At 35.4% G+C, this 23,021-nt stretch overlaps 3 protein-coding genes across 3 annotated transcripts; 2 read left to right on the top strand and 1 right to left on the bottom strand.

The window, feature by feature from the left end:
* Window positions 1-9,751: 9,751 nt before the first annotated feature.
* LOC143542415 (uncharacterized) lies at window positions 9,752-11,125 on the top strand. Its single transcript, XM_077035004.1, has 5 exons — window positions 9,752-9,892; window positions 9,966-10,043; window positions 10,257-10,332; window positions 10,760-10,833; window positions 10,904-11,125. Exons 1-5 carry the CDS (start codon window positions 9,752-9,754, stop codon window positions 10,973-10,975), a joined length of 441 nt encoding a protein of 146 aa, XP_076891119.1. The 3' UTR covers window positions 10,976-11,125.
* A 1,463-nt stretch (window positions 11,126-12,588) lies between these two features.
* LOC143542414 (uncharacterized) lies at window positions 12,589-14,139 on the bottom strand. Its single transcript, XM_077035003.1, has one exon. It carries the CDS (start codon window positions 14,137-14,139, stop codon window positions 12,589-12,591), a length of 1,551 nt encoding a protein of 516 aa, XP_076891118.1.
* A 4,114-nt stretch (window positions 14,140-18,253) lies between these two features.
* LOC143542393 (14-3-3-like protein G-BOX factor 14 kappa) lies at window positions 18,254-21,598 on the top strand. The gene is made up of 5 exons (XM_077034987.1): window positions 18,254-18,759; window positions 19,434-19,556; window positions 19,757-19,823; window positions 21,257-21,318; window positions 21,414-21,598. The coding sequence occupies exons 1-5, from the start codon at window positions 18,265-18,267 to the stop codon at window positions 21,432-21,434; spliced, it is 768 nt and encodes a 255-aa protein (XP_076891102.1). The 5' UTR covers window positions 18,254-18,264; the 3' UTR covers window positions 21,435-21,598.
* The last annotated feature ends 1,423 nt before the right edge of the window (window positions 21,599-23,021 follow it).

Genomic DNA, 23,021 nt, shown 5'->3' with positions numbered 1-23,021 from the left:
GAGTTTATGGGTTATCATAATAATAATTCAAAGATTAAAAAGATAAATTACACCTTTTTTTTGAGTAATGCTAAATCATTTTTTTTCTAATTTATTTTCGTTTTTCTTATTTGTGTCTCTTGTTCATTGTGCTAAAAAAATATATTTAAAACCATCAACTTATTTTTTCTTTCATGCAATGCTTTCGCTCTTAATAATTCAATTCAAACGTTATTTTTTTTCTCATTTAAAAAAACAGTCAATGATAGATTGCGATCAGTAGGCGGTTGGCGACGATCCAATAGGGTAGGGACGATGAGGTGTGGTGTGATTAGGGTTGGAAGTTTTCTCTAGTCACAATCAATTGATATTTTTCTAAACAATAATAACTAATTTTGCATGATTATATCTCGTAAATATGATTCACTCAGGTGTTTAAACTTGTCGATTGGTTTACTTTGTTTGTTGTATGACACTTTAGCTCTTCAAGATCAATTTCATACTCTCTTGTGTTGATACTCTGGTATACATGATCTACAACACTTTTCCATTGATCATTCTGTCCATCTCTCTCCACTTGTTTTGGAATGTAACCAAACCCGACGAAACCAAAACCATTCGTCATCACTGCTAGCTCTTGCCACTATCATGTATCTTAGACTCATCATTGCCACCAACATGAAACCACCACCGCCACAACTATCAACCGAGTTGTCTACAGTCGTCAAATTTACCAATTGTTAATATATACATAAAGAATCTAAATCGTTTGTTTGTACTATAAAAATGTTTCATGTACTTTAAATAAATGAAGTGGAGAAAACTTTAAAACTTATTGATATGCTTTCAATAAACTATTAGCAATACTTTATGTATCTTGATGCGTTTGATATCATTTTCATTATATTCAACTCGCTTTTATTTGATGAAGTAGGTCCTATACATGATATGATATCGTTGAAATAAGCAGAGCCCCCATTTATACCATTTTTTTTATACGGGACTAACCTGCTAATGAATGGGAAATTATTGTGATTGTCTGTCACACCCTGATCAAAAGCAGCGGAATATGTCGGGGCGCGACGTGATTGTTTTAATGCACACGACACTATTAAAGTGTCAATATCATTTCATTTCACGTAAAACACAACACAACTTGTTCATACAAATACAACAAACTACAAGAAAAATAAATAGTTCATTTTACTAATAATCCTAACGGTCCAAAATGAAAATAGCGTCTTGAATCTTCGATCAACCAATAATCAAACCTGTAATGTTGCATAAAATATATTTTGTCAACATGAATGTTGGTGAGCAATTCCATGATTTTTATGTATATATAATATGAGGCAAAATTCACAACTCTTATGCGAAACCGTAAATAATAATAACAATTTGCGGTATATGAATCATGAGTAAACGAGGCTCCTTTCTAATAGATAAAAATTTACCAAATTACAAGGAGGAGATTATGCTCATACTTATTGAGGATTAGGATGAGGCCAACCAACAAAAGCAATAAACATTTAACAATTAATCATATGAGGCATATAACACACAACCGAGTAATTATTCTAAGTAACACATAAACTAGAGTTTGCGATTTGAGGATCCTTAAATCATTTTGTTTGAGTAAGTATGCAAGCTACCCCAAAGTATAAAAGCGTAAACGGTGATGAAATTACTCACATGGAAAATAGTGATGTCGATGAAGAAAACTTAGAACAATAATAATAATCTTCAAGAAAGCAAGCCGACGGTTTAACATACGTGTCCTAGATTGAAATACCTTAAGTTAATAATGAGTCTTGAAGATGCGATATAAATGGTATAAAAATTCATAAAACAATGGCTTGGGTTTTCGGGAGTTTAAGTTATATTTTACAAAATGCGGTTAAATAAAGTAAGCATAACATGAAATGGGATTACATGAAACCGGGCCTTTGATGTTTAGTTTTACTAAACCTTTGTTAAGTTTTATACAGAGGTGTTGGTTTAGTGCTAGTGTGCACGATCCCGCTAATGTAAGCATCAAGATCCGACTTTTAAGATTTGTTCGGTTTAGTCGGTTTGGGACTTGATAAAGTAGCAAATCCACATCCAACTTACCAAACATTTTAAATATATGAATAACTTCAATAAAATCAGTAGCTTAAACAAGTTTGAGGATTTTTATCAATTAACGTCCCAAACTCGGGTTTAAGCGAGTGTAAGTCGGCCCGATCTCGGTATAAAACCAAGTTTGGTTCCGACACACCATATTCTTAGAAATATAAATAATATAAAGTGCAACATGAGTTAAAAAGGTTTTGAAAGATTTTTTGTGGTTTGAACAGTGACTGGCTCGTTAAGACGAGTAGTTCGACTTTTACTCGGTTTTTACCCGAAACTTGGTTTAAGCCAAGATTTGAGTAATATAAAATAAAACATAACTAAAAAGATAAGTTGAACTTTTGGTGGTTTGAACATTAACTAACTTGTTAAAACAAGTGTTCGGTTTTACTCGTTTTTACTTGAAACTTAGGTTCAAGCCAAGATTTGTTCTACACTTCCATATCAACCATATAATGACTAAAATATGAAGAAAAACACAAATCTAAAGTGTTTCATGCAATATCTTTGTTTAAAAGTTAAATAAAGTGCCTCAACCATATAATGACTAAAATATGAAGAAAAACTCAGGTCTAAATTGTTTCATGCAATATCTTTGTTTAAACGTTAAATAAAGTGCTTAAACGAGTGTTTGGTTTGATTCAGTCCTTGACTCGGTATGAAACCGAGGATGGTTACCGCATGTCCAACACCATAGAGCTAAAAATATAAAGAAAAACTCAGATCTAGAATGTTTCCATGCAACATGATTATTCAAAAGTTAATTAAAGTGTTTAAACGAGTGTTCGGTTTGGTTCGGCCCTTGACTCGGTATGAGACCGAGGATGGTTACCACATGCCCAACACCATAGAACTAAAATAATGTAAAATTTCCAGATCTAAACTCAAACAAGAAAGTTAAGCGAGTAAACTTCCCGAAAACGACCCAAACGGGCCTAAAATGCAAAAACAAGTGTTTGAAGGTCCAAAAACCTTAAACAAAGATGGAAATGATTTTATTTAGATAAACTAACTTAGAACAACTGAAAAAATCATAAACATATACCCGAGAAGGTTTGAAATGCAAGACTCGGTTCCGTTGTCTTTCAAAGTCAAACTTAAGCTAAACTAGCTAGAACAACTTGCAAGTTCAAATAATTTGAGGGAGAAGAATGAAAATGTGCAAGGAAAAATGGCTGAGACGGGTGGGTATTTATGGGAGAAGATTAGGGTTTGAAGGATTAGGTAAAAGCTTTATCCAATAGATAACCGGTACACTTTGATACTTTATTTAAAAATGAGTTTTGATTTAAATTAATTATGGCCAGGGATAAAAACAAGTTTGGAGGGTTCTAGAATACTTATGGGTTGAGTCTTGGTTGGTTTGGATGGTTACAACACGAGTTCGGGCCTTAAACAAGCTTAAACGAACAAAAAAAACGTTAAAAAATTGATTTTTTTGCTGAAACGAACTGGGGCTGCTGCACAGCGGGCTGAGGCCAGCCCTACGTGTCACGTGAGGTGGGGTTCTTGGCCAAACTTTGCTTTTTTTTTTTTGCAATTTTAGTCCATGTAGTTCGTTTTAGGTCGTTTTGAACACAAAATAAGCGTTTTAAACATCGTTAAAGACTTTGTAACGAAACGACAAGTACGAAACATGATTATAACATAAAGTTCTTTGCTTTATTAATATCCAATGATCCAAAAGCCAAAACGGGTCGGGTTTACAATACAAAACGAATACAAATATGCACCGAAAATGACGAATGTCATACTATCAAAAGTTTAAATTGATCAACTAGATGTCTACTACAATTAAGCCATTGTTATAATCATATATACATTACGTGTATATGATAGTTATGGTAGTTATTTGGTAGTTATATTCTTATATATATAGCCTTATGTATTGAACATTAAAGACTACTTTTTCATTCAATAATATACAAAGTCTCTCTATATTCTCTGGTTTATAATACGTTATCAGCACGAGAATTGCTCTTTACACGAAAATCGTCGGACCATCTTCGTTCTTCAATTCGGGTACTACATATCAAATATTTTATATTTTTGCATCATGATAGAATGCCCCAAATTAGATTTTTGATTTGTGAATTTAGAATACCCCAAACTTAGGCTTTTGGTTTGTATATTTAGAATGCCTAAATTAAAAAAAAATGATGAACAAAGACAATGTAATCTGACTTTGTAAATCCAACAAAAACATCATAATCACTTGTAACACAATAACATAAAATGGCTCCACAGAAAATTGTCGTTCAAAACCACCCAGAAAGCCATACAAGAAACAGTCCAAGTTTCAGTAATCGAAGAGAAAAAAAAAACCGATCACTAAGATTGAAGTCCAGAACGCGTCACACCGACGCCGAAGAAAACCGGGCCGACGTAACCGCCGCCCTCTTCTACTTCCTCCTCTGCCGCCGCCGCCCAATCCGGCGGCCTCAGATCCCGACGACTAGACGGTTTTCCGGCGGTTATCTGGGTGACCGGACCGGCGGGCGGTTACGGCGCTGGTTGCGAGAGAAATACTTGATGTCGAACACGTGCTCCAGATCGGTGGTCGGGACGATGGCCTGGACTGGTTCGATGGCCGGACAAAACGGCCAGACGATAGTGCATTAGGGTTTGAATGATGGACTTGTCTGTGGATACCATGGATAAAGTGAAGATAGATAGTTCCTAATTGATGTTAAGGAAACAATAGTTTTTCCTTAAACTGATCAAAATAAAATCTAATAATTTCTTTTCTCCGGCGGTTACTACCGAAAATCCGGCGGTTACTGCCACACAAGAAGAAAATGTTTTGTGAGTAGTTTAATTTTGACCAAAGTCACCAACCTCTTCTTGTTTTAAGATAAATTTAAATAATCAATATCTTTAAATTTAAATAAATTTTTTTTAGTCAGAAGTTGAGATGCAAATTTGATTATTTTTATTCTTTAAATTAAATTAAAATTTTATCTACTCATGTGAATTGAAATATTAAAAAATAGTTTTATTAGTCGCTTCAGAGTTAACCTTGCACCTTGCTAAAAACGCATCCTGTGCCTTTTTCACATGACTTGAAATATTTTTTTTAGTGAAAGGCATACGTAGTCAAGAATTAAAAAGAAAACTAAATAACCCAAAGTGCTTCCTAGCATTCATAGTAATCTAAAAGCGCATATTTATCGAGATATATTGTATGATTCAATTTTAATAATCATAACTTATCTCCATAAGAGAACTAAATTAAAGCATCTTAGTATGCTAATTGCAAGTTATATATGACTGTATTCCCAATCTTAGGGGGGAAATAAGAATATGAAAAGACTGGTAACACAACAAATAACATTGCATGCATCACAATCGAATTCCAACCCCTGAAGTGATCAGTGTGAATCTGAAGTCCAATATGTCATACATTTATAAATAAAAATGAAAAGGAATACTTCATCTGTGATTAATTATGTTTTGAGGTATTAAAATTCAGAAACCAATAGACGAATTACCTGTAACTATAATACTTCACATCAAATTTGTGTATGACACACACAAACATTACACAAATGTTAATTGTGTAACAACCTTATAGTATTGAACCTGCAGTTCAACTTTAAAAGAACATGAAGTTCTACATCGTATGTTCTTATACACAAGCTCTTGGATTTCTTATTCACAAACAAATTTATTGTATATAGTGGCATTTCTAACTATAAAAGACCTGAAGTTCTTCTATAGTTATAGTTTATACACAATTTATTTTGCATGTCACTACACTAATAAAATAATGCCCAACTGCTGATAGAATGAAAAGGCTGGTAATATATGAAATGCATCACAATTATCAAATTTAAGATCCCGGAAGAGGTCAATATAAATCTGAAGTCAAAGACGTCATACATTTATAAAGAGTAACTAAAGAGTTACTAGATGCATTCATAAAACACATATAGAGTGACAATATCACATATACCGTTATCAAATTCATTTGCTCGAATTAAAGTAATCAAAATAAGATTACAATACAAAGATCACGTGGAAGACATAATTGGTTCCAAAGATAAAACCCACAAAAATCAAATGAGCAAAGTATTGCAGTTGGTGTAACCCTAGAAGAGGTTACTTGTAAAACCATATAAGAGATTATTAATATAATACCATGTTTGGGTAAATGTTTCAGAAGAGACTAATATATTTCTACAAGGAAATAATAAAACCCTGGAAGAGGTAAGTGTCCTAGAAGAGACTAATATAATCTATAAAGTTCCAGAAGAAACACCGGTATTAAATCAATATGAGATCTCTACAAATTATGTACAAAGGTACAATATGGAACCGACATGAAACGCGCGTTAAATGAAATACTTGCATATGCTATAGCTACAGATGTAATCGATGAGAAAGATTACGAATCTAAAACTCTGTAAGAGTATACATACAGAGATGACTGCCAAAATGGCACAAGGCCCTTAAGGCTAAACAACAATTGTATGACAAGCAAAACGTTTTCGAACCTGTAGTTCGAACATCCATAAACGTCAAACCAGTATGTTATAAATGGGTGTCTTTATATATAAAAGAAACGAAAAGTATGAGATTGCGATGAATGGCACGACTTGTAACACATTGGTTGTTTTCCCAAATCCCAGTAGTTGATTATGGGGAAACGTATTCCCCTGGAGTGGATGCGATAACCTTAGATGTTTTTAATCAGCCTCGCAATTTCATAAGGACTTCAGATAAAAGTTATGTATGTTATCACTGTATATTTGTACATGGCAATTGAACGTTACATATACATGAATATCCCTGTATGGATAAAAATGCCCGAAGCATTAAAAACAATACCCCGAGATATGAATCTAAGATTTTTATATGGTCTCAATAAAACTAGTCGTATATGGTACAAACGACTCTATAGACATCTTAGTAAAGGGTATGAGTTTGGTCAAATGAGTCATATGCATTTATCAAAATTTCACTCTTAAAAGTTCATATAATCGCAGTTTACATTGATGATGTCCTACATCATCGTGAGAATCTGTCGAACTATTTAAGAGAAAATTTTGATATGCAATAACTTGACGCAACTAAATTAATCCTCGACCAGCAGTTCGAGTATATGTGTAATTGCATATTTATTAGTTAGTCAAATTACATCCAGAAGATGTTAGCATATTTTATACGAGCAAAGTTGATTCACTAAGCCCACTCGTGATTGGTTGATCGCTATATATATACATATGGATCCTAAAAGAGGGCTAATGCGTACTTGGTCCAGAAGTACCATGGTTAAACGTGATCAATGCCCTAATGTTTCTTATAAATATCACGATATGAACATTGCTTTCTCAATATATGTGCTAGTGAAACATAAGTGTAGTTTAACATGTTGTACTCTTTTTCCCTTCACTAAGTTTTTCCTATTTGGTTTTCTTAGTAAGGTTTTTAACGAGGCAACATAACTGATACAATAGCATCAATTTATCTTATAGGTCCTGAAGTACCGATTTAACATCATCCTGAAGCATGTTGTTTGTTATGTACAATACGCGATGCACGTTTTTTTTCCCCCTTAGCTATGGTTTTGTCCCACCGGGTTTTCCTATCAAGGTTTTTAGCAACAGCATCATTAAGCGTATTAAATGATAAGTTAATATCCTTGAAGGACTCGAGACATGGATTTGTTCCATAAAGAAAATACATAGTCCCATGTTATGTTTATGCATGATATCCATTAGACTTGCACTGAGCCAGGCTATAATTCCAATATGCTTTCACTTATAAAGGTCAATGATCAAACACTTACAAGAGGCAACATAACTAATCCAGCAGTATTAGTTAATATCGGTCCGGAAGAACCAAGCCAACATTATCCAGTAGTGTAATGTTGATAGTGTATAATATAAATGTATGAGGGGGAGAGTGTTATCAACACATACATTTACTGACCTAACCCAATGTTTTATGGGCTGATGTAATCAGTCCATGTGTCTTTTATAAAAAAGATCATACTCAAAGTTTACCATAATAGCAGTTTGTGTTGATGATATCAACATAATAGGATCTCCTAAAGAGATAGAGAAAGCTGCCTAATTATTAAAGAAAGAATTTGAAATGGAAGATCTTGGCTTGACAAAATTATGCCTCGGCCTGCAGTTCGAGCATCTATGCAATGGTACATTCGCCCACCAGTCAAACTACATCCAGAAGTTGTTAGTTCGTTTCAATATGACTAAAAGGCCATCCGTTTAGCGTACCTATGGTTCATTGACCGCTAGATCCACATAAAAATCCATACCGCCCTCAGGAAGAGGGAGAAGAAGTACTTGGTCCAGAAGTACCATACTTAAACGCAATCGGTTCCCTTATGTACCTTGCAGATAACACGCGACCTGATATTGAATTCGCGGTACATGTACTAGCAAGATACAGCTCGAATCCAACACGTAGAGAGTGGACTGGAATAAAACATATATTTCGATATCTTCGCGGGACACAAGACTTAGGTCTTTTCTATCAAAAGAATGACAAGTCCTGGCTTGTTGAGTATGCGGATGCTGGTTATCTATCAGATCCACATAAAGCAAGATCTCAAACAGGTTACGTATTTACTTATGGTGGCACTGCAATTTCATGGAAGTCAACTAAGCAAACACTTACAGCAACATCTTCAAATCATGCGGAACTGATAGCACTATATGATGCCGGTCGAGATGCGTATGGTTAAGGTTAATGATTAATCACATATAAGAAGCATGCGGATTAGAACAAATCAAGAAAGAGGCTATGGTTATCTATGAAGACAATGTTGCTTGCATAGCTCAAATCAAAGAAGGCTACATCAAAGGTGACAGAACAACGCAAATCTCACCAAAGTTCTTCTCAACATATGACTTGCAGAAAGAAGGGGAAATTGAAGTTCGTCAGATCAAGTCAAATGAAAATCTAGCTGACTTATTCACAAAATCTTTACCTAGAAGCAGTTTCAAGAAGTTATCACAAATGATCAAACTTCGAAGATTGAAAGACGTTAATTAAATTGAGGGGGAGCACTATACACGCTGTACTCTTTTCCTTGACTAAGTTTTGTCCCATTGGGTTTTCTTAGTAAGGTTTTTAATGAGGCAGCATAACTGATCCAGAAGTGTCAGTTTATTCATAGGTCCTGAAGTACCTAATTAACATCATTCTGAAGCATGTTGCTAATAATGTATAATGAACGGTAATGTATATCTGAGGGGGAGTGTTATAATCATATATACATTACGTGTATATGGTAGTTATGGTAGTTATATTCTTATATATATAGCCTTATGTATTGAACATTAAAGACTACTTCTTCATTCAATAATATACAAAGTCTCTCTGTATTCTCTGGTTTATAATAGCTTTGATTTTTTCACTTAATTTCGTTTTTAATGTAAGCAGAAATTAGAAGGTATGCCAGAGAAATGGTGGATACAAGAAGTTGATCGGCGTGGCAACACATTTTTCACAACAAAAATAAGTATTACATTGCATTACGGCGTGGCAACATATTACCCCCAGCCCATCACATAAACATAAACATAAAGAAGAAAAATAAAAATAGAAATAAAATAAAATAAAATAAAATCTAATCCAATCATTGTGCCGCCCCGCATTTTAGTTAGTCGCAAACGAATCCACAACGATGAGATGGGACGAAGTCAAGGACGATTTTATGCAGCAGCAGCAGCAGCAGCAGCAGCATATCGACCAACAACAACAAGACCAACATGAAGATACGTCTTATCTGGATTTCGATACCTTCTCTCTCATTTCTAAACCCAAGGTATTGGTTTTCCGCAATTTTATGTTTCTTGATTTTCATTCATTTGTTGTAATTTTATTTATGTGTTTATTAGGATTATTATCGAATACTGGAGGTGGATTATGAAGCCACGGAAGAAGAAATTCGATCCAATTTCATTCGATTAGCTCTCGTACGTCTTTATTTTATGTATTGCTTTGCTTTGCTTAATTAATTAAATTAGGGCTTGAAATTGATGATGCAAATTAAGAATTGAACAAACCCTTATTGGCTTGAAATTGATATCAAAAGTTTACAACTTACTTTTGTTGTTTTAAATGCTTGAATTCCATGTTTTCTGTCTTGATATTGATTTTAGGAGACTATTCGTTTTCTTTTTTTATAGAAATGGCATCCGGACAAGAAGAAAGGCGAGGATAGCGCCACCTCCAAGTTTCAAGAGATTAACGAGGCCTACCAAGGTTCCATTTTCTAATTTTTACTTGATATTCGATTCTCAATTAAATTTCGAGTTTCTAGGAACACCCTAAATGAACTAGAAATCAAGTATCTGTGCTCAAAGCCAATTACTAACATAAATGAACACATTACCGAACATTCATGAGCACAAATGTACAAGCGCAGCCTTTCTTAATGTTCGTTCATTTAACTAAACGAACAAAATTTCTTGTTCGTGCTTGTTCATTTATTAAACAAACGAGCTTCCCGCCGAACGGTTCACAAACTGTTTGCTGAACGTTCGGTTCGTTTGCAGCCCTACACTTACTTCATTATACAGAAACTAAGCCTTTTTTCCGGTGAAAACAAGTACTTTAATGGTAATTTGAATTTGTGGTAATTGATGAGAAATCCAATCTTTAACAATCATATGTTTTCTTGTTTTTGCAGTTTTAAGTGATCCTATCCGTAAAGAAGAATACGACCGGAAAGGAATGCTATACCTCTATGATTACAACATCGTTGTAAGCATCATCATTACACATTAGTGATCTTTAAAACACACACATGTTCTAACCAGATTTGATGATGCAGGATTATCTTAATCGTTACAAGGGTCTGATCTTAACATGCAGTGGGCTTGGGATGAAGACCTCCATGTTGTGAGACACTTTGGTACATACCGCACCGGGAGGCAGTTGGTCTTATGATGGGGAATTTGCTTGCAGTCTTAGATTTGTTTTCATGCTACCTGCAACTGCAACTGTTGTGTAAAGTTTTGAATCAATGCCCTCAACCTTGATAGGTTTATTATCTATGCGGCTGCAATTGACAAATCCAAAGTTGTATTGTAATATTACTACTGCTACTACTTTGGGTATATTAATCATTGCTATTAATCATTGCTGAGTTACCCAGTCATAACATCTCCTACACTTAAGATATAAACTAACAATTATAATTAAGTAGCGGGGCTTGTGTAGTGCATGCAAAATTTGAGCCTTTTAATCATCAACTTGTTTATTTGAGCACTTCTTCTTCCTTCACTTCTTCATTAACTCCGGTGGGACAATTGGCTTTGTGACCACTTCCGGCTGAGCATACGACTGCTGATGGGATGGTGGCTTTTTTTCCTGTAAAAGGCCTCAGGTAGGACACTCGCCTTTTGTAGGAAAACGGCTTCATAAATGCGCCCGATTGAGGTTTATAACTCTTGTTAATAAACCAAAGATTATAACTCACAAAACTAATTTGACCCTATTTTGAATGTTAATTCTAACTTATCTAACAAGAAAACTAATAACCATAACTTGGACCATCAAGCAACCATTATAACCCTTTTAAATTCTTGGTTGGCCCTTTTCTCGTGTCAAACAACAATCGAGCCAACAAAAGATTGAAACAAGGGGAAATATCAACAATGCAATGCGCACACGCACACAGCACACACACGTACACATATATATAGACAATATGCTATGGCATCGGGCTGTTCGGCATGTGCGGATATGTACAATTGGTTGAATTCCACATCCTTGGCCTTCAAATCCTTCCAAGCTGATGTTTGGTACCACCGGCTACATCAAATTGATTTAGAAAAACGGCATGAACTGCTGACCAAAACTGGTATTCTGTTGTGCGTCGTTGTGGTCCGTCACATGTATCCAAGCCATTGCCAAAAAACCCCATCATCGTCGGCCAACGGATTCGAGCATGCTCTCTGGGCCATTTGTTGATTTGATAAAATTGAGTTTTGAGAGAAAATCATATGAAAGAGTGAAATTTTGTGTTAAAAATAGTTAAATATATAGGGTAAATCAATTTATTTATTTATTTTTAAAAGTGACCGTTCAAACATCCATATAATTGTTGAGGTCGGGACTTGGGAAGAGCGGCAAAACACCCCAATTGAGGCTTCTTTTTACCAGGATGTGCCGAAAGAGGGGTGCTCCCCCGGGCGTGGGCGGCACCACACCCTCTCCCATGGGCGGGCGCTCCGTCCATCCTTAGGTATGAATTTTGTCTTGTATTACATTATATAAGTTACTGCAGCACTTAATTACGAAAATAGTTAAAAACATGCAAAGGCTTTTTCAGGTGTAATCACGAGTCGGTTTAATTTCGTTATGTCAAAATTGAATCTATAATTGACCCCTGCTAACCTTTATAGATATAAATTATAAAGATTGGGTGTAATAGTTCGGTTATTTATACAAGCCTAACCAAATTATAAAAGTCAGTTATAACAAAACAAATAAATAAATAAATAAATAACCCAACTATTGGTTTTCCAATTCTTTTGATAATACATCAAGAAGTTCAAATGTAGCAAGCAACCTTCTTTCCCTACACACTACCTCAACAAGCCGACTCCACACACGCGGTTCAGGGTTAAATCCCATTGGCGCCAACACGGTCACCACCATCACTGCATCCACAACACTTCCACCTTCACAAAGATCAACCACCAACTCGTTCGATGTAGCAAAATGAGGAACGAATCCTCTGCTCGCCATCACACCAACCAACTCAGTTGCCTTCTTCAAATCGCCTAATTTACATAACGAATTCAACACAATCCTATAACTAGATTTGTCCAAATAAACACCTTCATAAGGTAATCTTTCCACCATTTCAAGAGCTTCATAAGTCCTATCATACCTACATAATCCCACAAGTATAATATTATAAGTAATATGATCACCTTTACATCCTTTTTCTTCCATTTCTTTCAAAACCCTTATCCCTTCATCGATTTCACCACCTCTACACAAACAATTAATAAATGTCGTATAACCAACTTTATCAAGACGTAACCCGACCTGCTTCATTTCATCAAACGCCCTTTTCGCCTCTTGTAACTTTCCCTCTTTACAAAACCCGTTCATTAAAGTCGAGTAATTGAACACATTCAGTTCACACCCGTTTTTCTTCATGAAGTCGATTATCTTTATCGCTCGGTCAACTTTCCCACCATGACAAAATCCGTTAATCAGAATGTTATAAGTCAACGCGTCGGGAACAATCCTTTCTTTTGAAATCATTTCTTCAAAAAGCTTGATTGCTTCTTCCAATCTTCCTTTTTCACAAAAACCTTCCATTAAAGTTGAATACGTGATCAAATTAGGGTAAGAAGCATCCGACAACTTCATCTCGTTAACCACATGAACAGCAGATTCAAGATTCCCGTTTTTGCAGTGATGTTTGACCAAAATGTTGAGAATGCAAGTGTTTGGATGTAAACCGAGAGTCGTTTTGGTGTGCAACAGAAATCTTGTTGCTAGATCAACTTGATTTGAGTCAACCAAAAGATTTAAACACGTGCTAACGGCTTTTAGTGACGGCTTTTCACGAACGATTGGTTGGATTTGATTGAACATCTCCACAACCCGGTTATGGAGTGAGGATTTTGAGAAATGTGCCATGAGATCAAGAAATATACTTTCATGAAACTTGCAGGTTTCATATGTCATTTGATGAAGAACGGTGTCCACGTGCTCAAATTGTTTTAAACGCGCAAGTTTGTGGAGGGTAACAGCATAAGTCGAGTGGTTGTGATTAAAACCTCTTTGATTAGTGACCGTTTTGAAAATATTAAGAACACAGTGTGGATCTTTCTCGTGTTTGATCAACTTGATAGCCGATTCATGAGAAATGTATTTGGATTTTTTTCGGATTTCTGTTAACGGTTCTGTTGGAGGGTCGGGTTTTGGGGATTTGGCTCTAATGTAATTCTGGGGGGAGATCCATGGAACAATAGATGGTTCTTTAAAAGAAGATGTTGAGAATCGGTGGGCGGCCATACCAGCATTATGTTTAAGTGAACGCATTAGAGCCCACAACAGTAACGTTTGTTGTGGAAGAAAAGAGGTGTTTTTGAAAGAAGCTTGGAATCTGAGGTGGAACTGATGTGGCGGTTTGCGGAGCCGTTCAAATCATCTAGAGTCCTGCAAGATTACACGGGCAAAATAACTACAGTTATCAGATAAGATAATTCACTCCCATTGTTAAAGCAATTATAGATGCCATAACAAAACTTCGTAAGAAAATATCTCGAGAAATCTATCCAGATAGAATTATGTCTCAGCGAGAGAATCGGTAGGTTGTATATCAATGCATTTCGAAACCCATTGCTGTTTTTGACCTAGGTTGTAAAGTGAAAGTTTTTTCATAGGCATTTTATCAAACACCTGGTGTGCGAAAGAAACCCATTGTTGTTTTTGACCTGGGTTGTAAAGTGAAAGCTTTGCTATAGGCATTTTATCGAACACCTGGTATGCATGCAACATAAAACCTAAACTACATATGAAGTGAACTCAACCCATCTTGATTCAGTTCAGTATTTGCATACATCATGTATCGAATGAATTAGTTACAATGAAAATCAAATGTTTTGAAACTGATTGTTCTAATTGCGAGGATATAGGGTAACAAATTAAGCATAAACAAAATCAAAAAAAGGGGTCGATACCTTGATGGACAAAGTGAAGCTGAGAAATGAGATTGTAGGTCTTGTTTCTGGAACTTCGTTATAACAGAGGTTCGAGCCTATGAGACTACTTGGTTTTAGAAACGCAAGTTAAATGGTGCGAACTTTTTTCGCGTTTCATATAAACTAGTGATTTACTCGCGCGGTAAATCGGTCGGTAAAACCCGGGTGTTGCAGTGGTGAATCATCGCGAATTCAGTTAATAGTAGTTACGTTCGTTATGATATTGGAACTAAAACAAAATGGAAACAAAAATATAAGAATAAAAATTGAGGTGGGCCAATGGGGTGGCGTCGGTTGGTCCCGGACGACAGCAGCGAGTCAACGCGAATTTAGTCGGTATTAGTTGCGTTCGTTATGGTACTGGAACTAAAATAAAACGAAAACAAAATTTAAAAATAAAAATTAAGGTGAACCAATAGGGTGACGTCAGTCGGTCCCAGACGCTGAGGTAGTAACCCTACGACACTCGTATAACATATTATAATTTTTTTGTTAGCATATTTAAAAACAATGTTTATTTGATTGGTAAACCTGGGTGCCGTTGGTAAAACCTGATCGTTGAAACGTCGACTCGACTCGTATTCGGGAGGGTGAGTCGGTAAAACTGGGGCGCTGGTAAAAATCCGAGCTTTTCGGCGGTGGGTCAACGCGAATTTTGTCGATTTTGTTCACATTTGTTACAAGATCGATTGTTACGGTATTGAAACTAAAATAAAGTTCGGCAAAACCCGGGCGTTGTAAAACCCAAGCGTTGTCGGTACTGTACGTTGCGCGGTGAGTCGGTAAAACCCAATCATTGTCAGTCCTGGAGTTATCGTGGTGCGTTGACACAAATTCGGTAAAACAAAAAACATAACGTTTGTTTCAAATCTAGAAAAAAAAAAACAAAAAGAAAAACATTTAATCAATAAAATAAATAAAAATCGGACCATTAAGGTGGTGTTACTTGACCCAATTTGGGTCTTGCGGCACCAACTTTCTTCTTTACTTCTATATAGATAATATGAGAGAATTCGGATGACCCAAATTTTTAATAATCGAATGCATTTTTTTTATATGAAAGACGCAACTAGCAACCTATTGCCTATGAAAACTTTACAAAAGAAAGTTCTTGATTCTCATGCACATGGTCTTTCGACTAATATACATACTTAAGCATCAACCAACGCCACTTTTTCTCTGTCGATTCATTTTTTTCTTTTAGTTTCTCAGCTTAGAAGATGTCCCGTGTCGTTGCATTGGGTAAATATTTATTTGTCAGGTTCTTTGTCTTGTTGTGTGTTAGGTACAGTTTCTTCGTCAAATTCTTCGTCTTATCGGGGTTGAGGGTAGGGTTGTTGGAATTAGCATTGCTCTTGGGGAAGACCAAATTGTCGTATGATTGTTGTGATGAAAATGATTCTTGGATTGGAAATGATATTGGGAAAATTAATGGAATAGATATTGATTTTGTGCATAGTGTTTGAATTGTGAAAACATTTGTGGGTTGAATAGGGGTCGATTTCGCAGTTCGTATTGTGTGGCTATAGACCAATGTTTTAAAACTGTTATTTTACTTGAATCGGATTTGGTTTAAAAATGGTATAACCAGTTGAACTGGGATAATCGTAAGGTTCAACTTGGTTGAATAGTTTACCATGTAATTCATATAAATACAACTTCAACTCAAAAATAACACTAAAGTACATTAATAAACGTTACACGTGAAGTCATGAACCAAACATCACACATATATAATGATCGAGTCAAATAGAAAGTTTTATTTTATATATGAAAATAATCAATTATAAAAGATGTAAAGAAACCAGCCTTTGATTTGCAAGATACGGAATTGGTTGATTAACGAATTGTTGTGCAGTGTGTTTACTCATTTTAATTTTATCTGCTAGGTTAAGAGTCGTTTTTAAAAAATATGGGTTGCAAAAAAATATCAAAAATCTCTTGGTTTTAAAACCAATTTTCCGGTTTAAACCGGCATTTTCTAAAAAAAATCGGCGATACTACGTTCTAGCAAACCTTCTAAAAGTATCAGGCTCAAAATGCTGGTTACCTTACCGAAATCTGTTATAACCGGTGGAGGTATAACAAACCATAAAACAATTCAAAAAAAAAGATAATAATAATTAAAAGAAGAAGTGAAGAAATAAGAAGAAAAAAATGTTTTGTAAATTAGGATTTATCCCTATAAAACCTATGTTTGTATAAAAATGGGTTTTTAAATCCCAGTTTATTAAATAAAAATTTTGGTGTTTTTATGACTCTGATTGTTTTTCCTAACTACGGTTCTGATGAAATATTCCGCTGTAAATTATTTTAATAAACTCCGATACCACTACTCAACGTTCACGGCTCCCCTCCTGGGGTATAGGGGTCGGGGGCTGTGACAAGAGGTGAGCAGAAAACCGAATTAACTGAATCGAAACCGAATTAACCGAAAATCCGTATCGAAAAAACCGAACCGAAGCATTAACCTACGGTTGATTTTTGTTATTTTGAAAAACCGAAATTCCGGTTTCTATTCGGTTATCCATTTTTAAAAAACCGAACCGAACCGATTGATGATGATAAAGATTATCAAAATGATAAGTAATGGACTAAACTTTTAGAATAAGTAAATAAGATGATGAATGAAGATCAAGACTAAACTTTTAATAATTTTTAATTTTTAAACTCTATTTAGCAACTTTGTATAGTTGATACTTCCACGCAGCACATGCCTGTTTTTGTTTTTTGAATTCAATATATATGTGGACTGTGGTACTTTAACATGTTCTTATACAAGCTTAAATATGCATTTTCATTTTTTAATGTTTTTTTGCAATGTCAACACATAATTGAAAAAAAAAACCCGAAAATAACCGAACCGAAACCAAAATTAACCGAAAAATCGAAAACCGAACGATTTGCATATTCAAATAACCGATTACTTCGATTTCGGTTTTGATTTCGCCTAATAATCGAACCAAACCGAACCGTGCTCAACCTTGATACGTACCGATTTTTAAAACATTGCTATTGGTTGATTTTTGTAAATTCTTCAGCTAAATTGACTTTTTGGCAACATGTGAATACATTGAAGCTTTGAGATTTGAGATCTAATTTAGAAGTTTTTGAGAAGGATCATTGGTAAAAAAAAGTATGAATTGAGATAATATACTTACAAATTACAAGGTTAGTTTTTTTACAATATAGTTTTTTCTTTCCAATGACTGCAATCACTACATGACTGTTGGAAGATGAACATGAACATGCGGAGGTAACGGTGGTGTATTTATCCTTTTTTTTTTTCCCAATTACAATACACCCCTAAAAAGAATTAGCCTAGATTCATTTATTTATGCACCAACGACTATAGAAAATAATTAGACACACCGAGTACAGCATACACCGAGAAGCACACAATCAATCCAATTTCATCATACATATATCCACCCCTAAACTCCTCATTCTCCGTCAACCATCAATGGCCACCGGAGCAGACAACCTAACCAGAGACCAGTACGTCTACTTAGCCAAGCTCGCGGAGCAAACCGAGCGTTACGAAGAGATGGTCAAGTTCATGGAAAAGCTGGTCCTAGTCACCACCCCCTCGGCCGAACTGACCGTCGAGGAGCGTAACCTCCTCTCCGTGGCTTACAAAAACGTCATTGGGTCGCTCCGAGCCGCGTGGCGCATCGTGTCATCGATCGAGCAGAAGGAGGAGTCACGGAAGAACGAAGAGCACGTGATGCTGGTGAAGGACTACAGATCTAAGGTGGAGAATGAGCTGTCGGATGTGTGCTCTGGTATATTGAAGCTTATGGACTCCAATCTGGTGCCGTCGGCGTCTAGCGGTGAGTCGAAGGTGTTCTATTTGAAGATGAAGGGAGATTACCATAGGTATTTGGCCGAGTTTAAAGTTGGCGATGAGCGTAAGGAGGCTGCTGAGGCTACTATGAATTCCTACAAAGCTGCTCAGGTTGTTCAATTTCTGTTAACTCCTTTTAAATTGCTATATATTTGTTTTAATTTTCTGTAAACTCCTGTAGATTGTTGTGTATTTGTTCAACTTCCTCTTAATTTCTGTAGATTGTTATATATTTGTTTAGTTTTCAGTTAATTCATGTAGATTGTTATATATTTGTTTAATTTTCAGTTAATTTCTGTAAATTGTTATATATTTTTATACACTTGTAAAATTTTCTGTTAATTCCGGTGAATTGTTATATTTTTGTTCAATTTCTGTTAATTCTTTATATATTTTCAGTGCTCTGTTAATTCCGGTAGATTGTTATATTTTTGTTCAATTTTCTGTTAATTCCTTATATATTTGCTCATTTTTCAGTTAATTTCTGTAGATTGTTAAATATTTGTTCAATTTTCTGTGTTATAATTGTCAAGTTTTCTGTTAAACCCTGTAGATTGTTATATATTTGTTCAATTTTCCGTTAATTCCGAAAGAAGTAGATTGTTAGATATTTGTTCGGTTTTCTGTTCATTTCTGTAGGTTGTTGTTTATGTAATTTGATTTACATAGGTACTGTGCTGTTTGGTTTAAAGTTATAATCAGTGCATTGAGTTAATCAAATTGTTGATTAAGATTACAGAACGTTATACTTGTTAATTAATTTGTATCTTATTCTGTTTGTGAAGGATATTGCACTGGCGGAATTGGCTCCAACACATCCGATAAGATTAGGTCTTGCACTTAACTTCTCAGTGTTTTATTATGAGATTCTGAACTCAGCTGACAAGGCGTGTAGCATGGCCAAAGAGGTAACTTGCATATCCATTTGAATTGTTTGCCTTGATTTTGGTGCATTTTTCTGTTAATTTTAAAGATGTAAGATCATTTGCGTGTGCTGCATCAGTTTTAAATTCAATGGTTGTTGATTATGTAGTTTTGGCAGGGTAATTATAAACTAATCAGAGACTATTCTAAACTTTATTAATAAGGTGTTTTTTTTAATGAGTAGGCATTTGAGGAAGCGATTGCTGAGCTGGACACTCTGGGTGAAGACTCATACAAGGATAGCACTAGAGGTGCACAAATCGGTTTTTTTGAAAAAACCGGTTCGGTTATTAACCGGACCGGTTTTTTTTATCCAGAAAAAAACCGGTTCGGTTAATAACCGGACCGGTTATTAACCGGTTTTTGTCAATGAAAACTCAAACCGGCCAAACCGGTTTGGACCGGTTTAGAAACCGGTTAGAACCGGTTATTAAACCGGTTTTTTTACAACCGGTTTTTAATAACCGGTCTAACCGGTTAACCGGTTTTTTTTTTTTTTTTTTTTTTTTTTTTTTTTTTTTTTTTTTTTGCTTTAGGGTTTAGGGTTTCGTTGTTAGCATTCTTTGCTTGGAAGATTAAAAACACATAACTTTCATTTATAGCTTTTACATTAAAAATACAAACATTAAATCGTTATCGCATATTCGTAACTCAAAAATACAAACATTAAAGAATGCTTAGACACGATTATATTAACAAGTTGATGTTTGTTACTCATTTTCTTCGCTACCCGATCCCGAACTATTCCTTAGGTAATCGTCGTACGCGGCTTCTTCATCGGTCATTGGTTGAGTGTGTCCTTGATTGACCTCGTCTTCATACAAGACCGCCTCATACTCCATTTCCCCCTCGAGTGAGCGTTGATGTTGTGCCCTATCTAAAGAGTCCAAGTAATCCTTGTAGCAAATCGACATCTCTACAGCTGGTGGAGTGAAATATTGCCAAATATCTTGGTTTCGTTAGACATTTCGAACACGGGTTCCGTTAGACATTTCGCATAGGTCGAAATGTTGCCAAATATCTTGGTTTCGTTTCGTGGGGATGACCCGAACGACGGTTTCTCCCGTGTTCGAGGCACCCATGTTGACCGATGAAGCAGCACTTTGGGAGGCCATGATAATCGACTACGAATTAAGAGTGGTATACTCGAGTATGAAATAAACGACTACGAAAGAAGAGCGTTTGGAGTTGTATAATCGCGTATGAAATAAACGTTTAGAGCGTTTGGAGTTGTATAATCAAGTGTGATCTAACCAATACCCAACCTAAACTATATATAGATGTTTGTGGGGGTAAAATGGTAAAAAAACAAAAAAAAAACGGCTAAAAAACGGTCAAAAAAAAAAAAAAAACGGCTATAAAGCCGTTTGGTAACGTTCGAAAACCGGTTTAACCGGTTAACCGGTTATTAAAAAACCGGTTAACCGGTTTTTTTTATAACGGTAATAAACCGGTTATTTTAAAAACCGGTTAACCGGTTTTTTAATAACCGGTTATTAAAAAAAACCGGTTATAAAAAAAACCGGTTATAAAACCGGTTTTGGCTCCAAAACGTATAACCGATACGTAAACCGGTTACGTAAACCGGTCAAACCGGTTTTTAAAAAAACCGGTTTTTAAAAAACCGGTTTCCGGTTGAACCGGCCAAACCGGTTCCGTAACCGGTTTTTTTGAACACCTCTAGATAGCACTCTTATCATGCAACTATTGAGGGACAATCTCACCCTTTGGACTTCAGATGCACAGGTCAATACCCCACCACAGACAGACATTGTTATGTGTATACATATTATTGTTTATAGGTGTAGAAAATGACTTTTTTTTGGGGGGGTTTATTGCAGGATCAGCTGGATGAGCCATAAAGTAGTTAAGTGTGTTAAATGGTCATTTGTATCCTGGCTAATCGTTCTGTTTCATATGTTTGACCTTGATAAAAGAATCTGCACTTTCATTTATGACCAACTTGCATGTTACCCAAATCTCACTTATATACATTGAATGGAGGGAGGTTGAGATTGAACAGGTGAGCTGTGACATGATACGAGAACAAACACACACAAAATATTCACAGGTTCGGGTTTTGTGTTAATGGGTTGGGTCAATTTCGTGTCTAACATGCGAGCATGTCTAGCTCAACGATATATTTTACTTGTTTATTTTAATAATTTTATAAAAAAATTATGTTTGTTGCCAAAATTTAATTGGGTTGACTTGGATCATATTTCAATGGATGGTGAAATGTCAACTAAATGCAATGTTAATTGGATGGTGGTGGTTTCCACCCACAGGCAAGTTTTCGAGTCAGATATGAAGCATCACTTAAATAGGGACGGTTTTACAACTAATGCGATTTTGTTTTTGTGAAAAAATATGTGATTTTGTTTTCGGGAGTTTGAAGGAACACGAATGAAATTAAAGATTTCATGTGTAACTGAGTAAGAAAAAATAACGGACAAATGAAATTAAAGATTTCTTGTGTAACTGAGTTTAAGGAAAAATAACAATTTTACAAGTATACTGTTTAGCCGAAAACTAAAAAGCGTAAGTTACGGTATTATACATAAGGTGCTTGTGATCCCATAATATTAACCATATTAACCATTTGATTGAGTCTCAAGCCCAAGCTGTAGACGAGTAATCCTTAGAAGCTGTCCACCTCCCTTCCTTTCTTTGGCCGTCATGCGCAAGAAGAAACCGACACAAAGTCAGTTTCGCCTTATGGTGATTTTCCATGCACAACCAAACTGGACAGGGTTCGATTCCTGGTGTATGCGTGTGGGCTTGCAACCTTGGACGTTGGAATGTTGTGGATTTCCTCTAGTTGAATTTTCCACCACAAACTTTACTATGGTTGTGATGTTAGTTTCATTATTCTAGTAACTTAGATTCTGTGAACATTCTTGATTAAATGCTAGAATGGTCATTGTATCTTTCTTAATCTGCAAAATTATTTAAAAGGGATGCATAAAATCCTACAGTGGTATCAGTTTGATTTTGCGGAGTCTGTGAAACCTAATCAAGTTTATCTAGTAAGCCAGAAGAAAAAGAATTAATTATTTTTCTTAAAAATTTGAGTCTTCTTCACCAAAGGAATAAACTTAGATGCTATAAACAACACAGAATAAGCCACAGAAAAGTGATCATCTTCTGGTTGACTGCCCTCTTTCTTCACATCTTAATATAATTTTAGGTTGCCATCAAACTTTACCGTTTTTGATTGATTTATTGCCTATGAAACTTGTGATTTATCATTGTTTTAGAGAAGTACGAACCTAGTTGAACCTGTATGTTAACTTTAATATCAAACTGAATCACCAACAAAGTTACCTGTTTTCTTTCAACTTATTATTTAAAAACCAAACCAAATCAACCAAAGTTCGAGCTCCTATCTCAGCTCGGTTATGTAAACTGGATACAAGCTCATTCTGATCCCTTTGACACACTATAGC

Source organism: Bidens hawaiensis, unplaced genomic scaffold, assembly GCF_021521415.1.
Source record: "Bidens hawaiensis isolate Kalapana, Puna unplaced genomic scaffold, B.hawaiensis_p1.1 tig00012838_1, whole genome shotgun sequence".
Classification (NCBI taxonomy): Eukaryota; Viridiplantae; Streptophyta; class Magnoliopsida; order Asterales; family Asteraceae; genus Bidens; species Bidens hawaiensis.
Note: the sequence above shows the minus strand (reverse complement) of the source record. Positions and strands in the feature narration are given on the sequence as shown.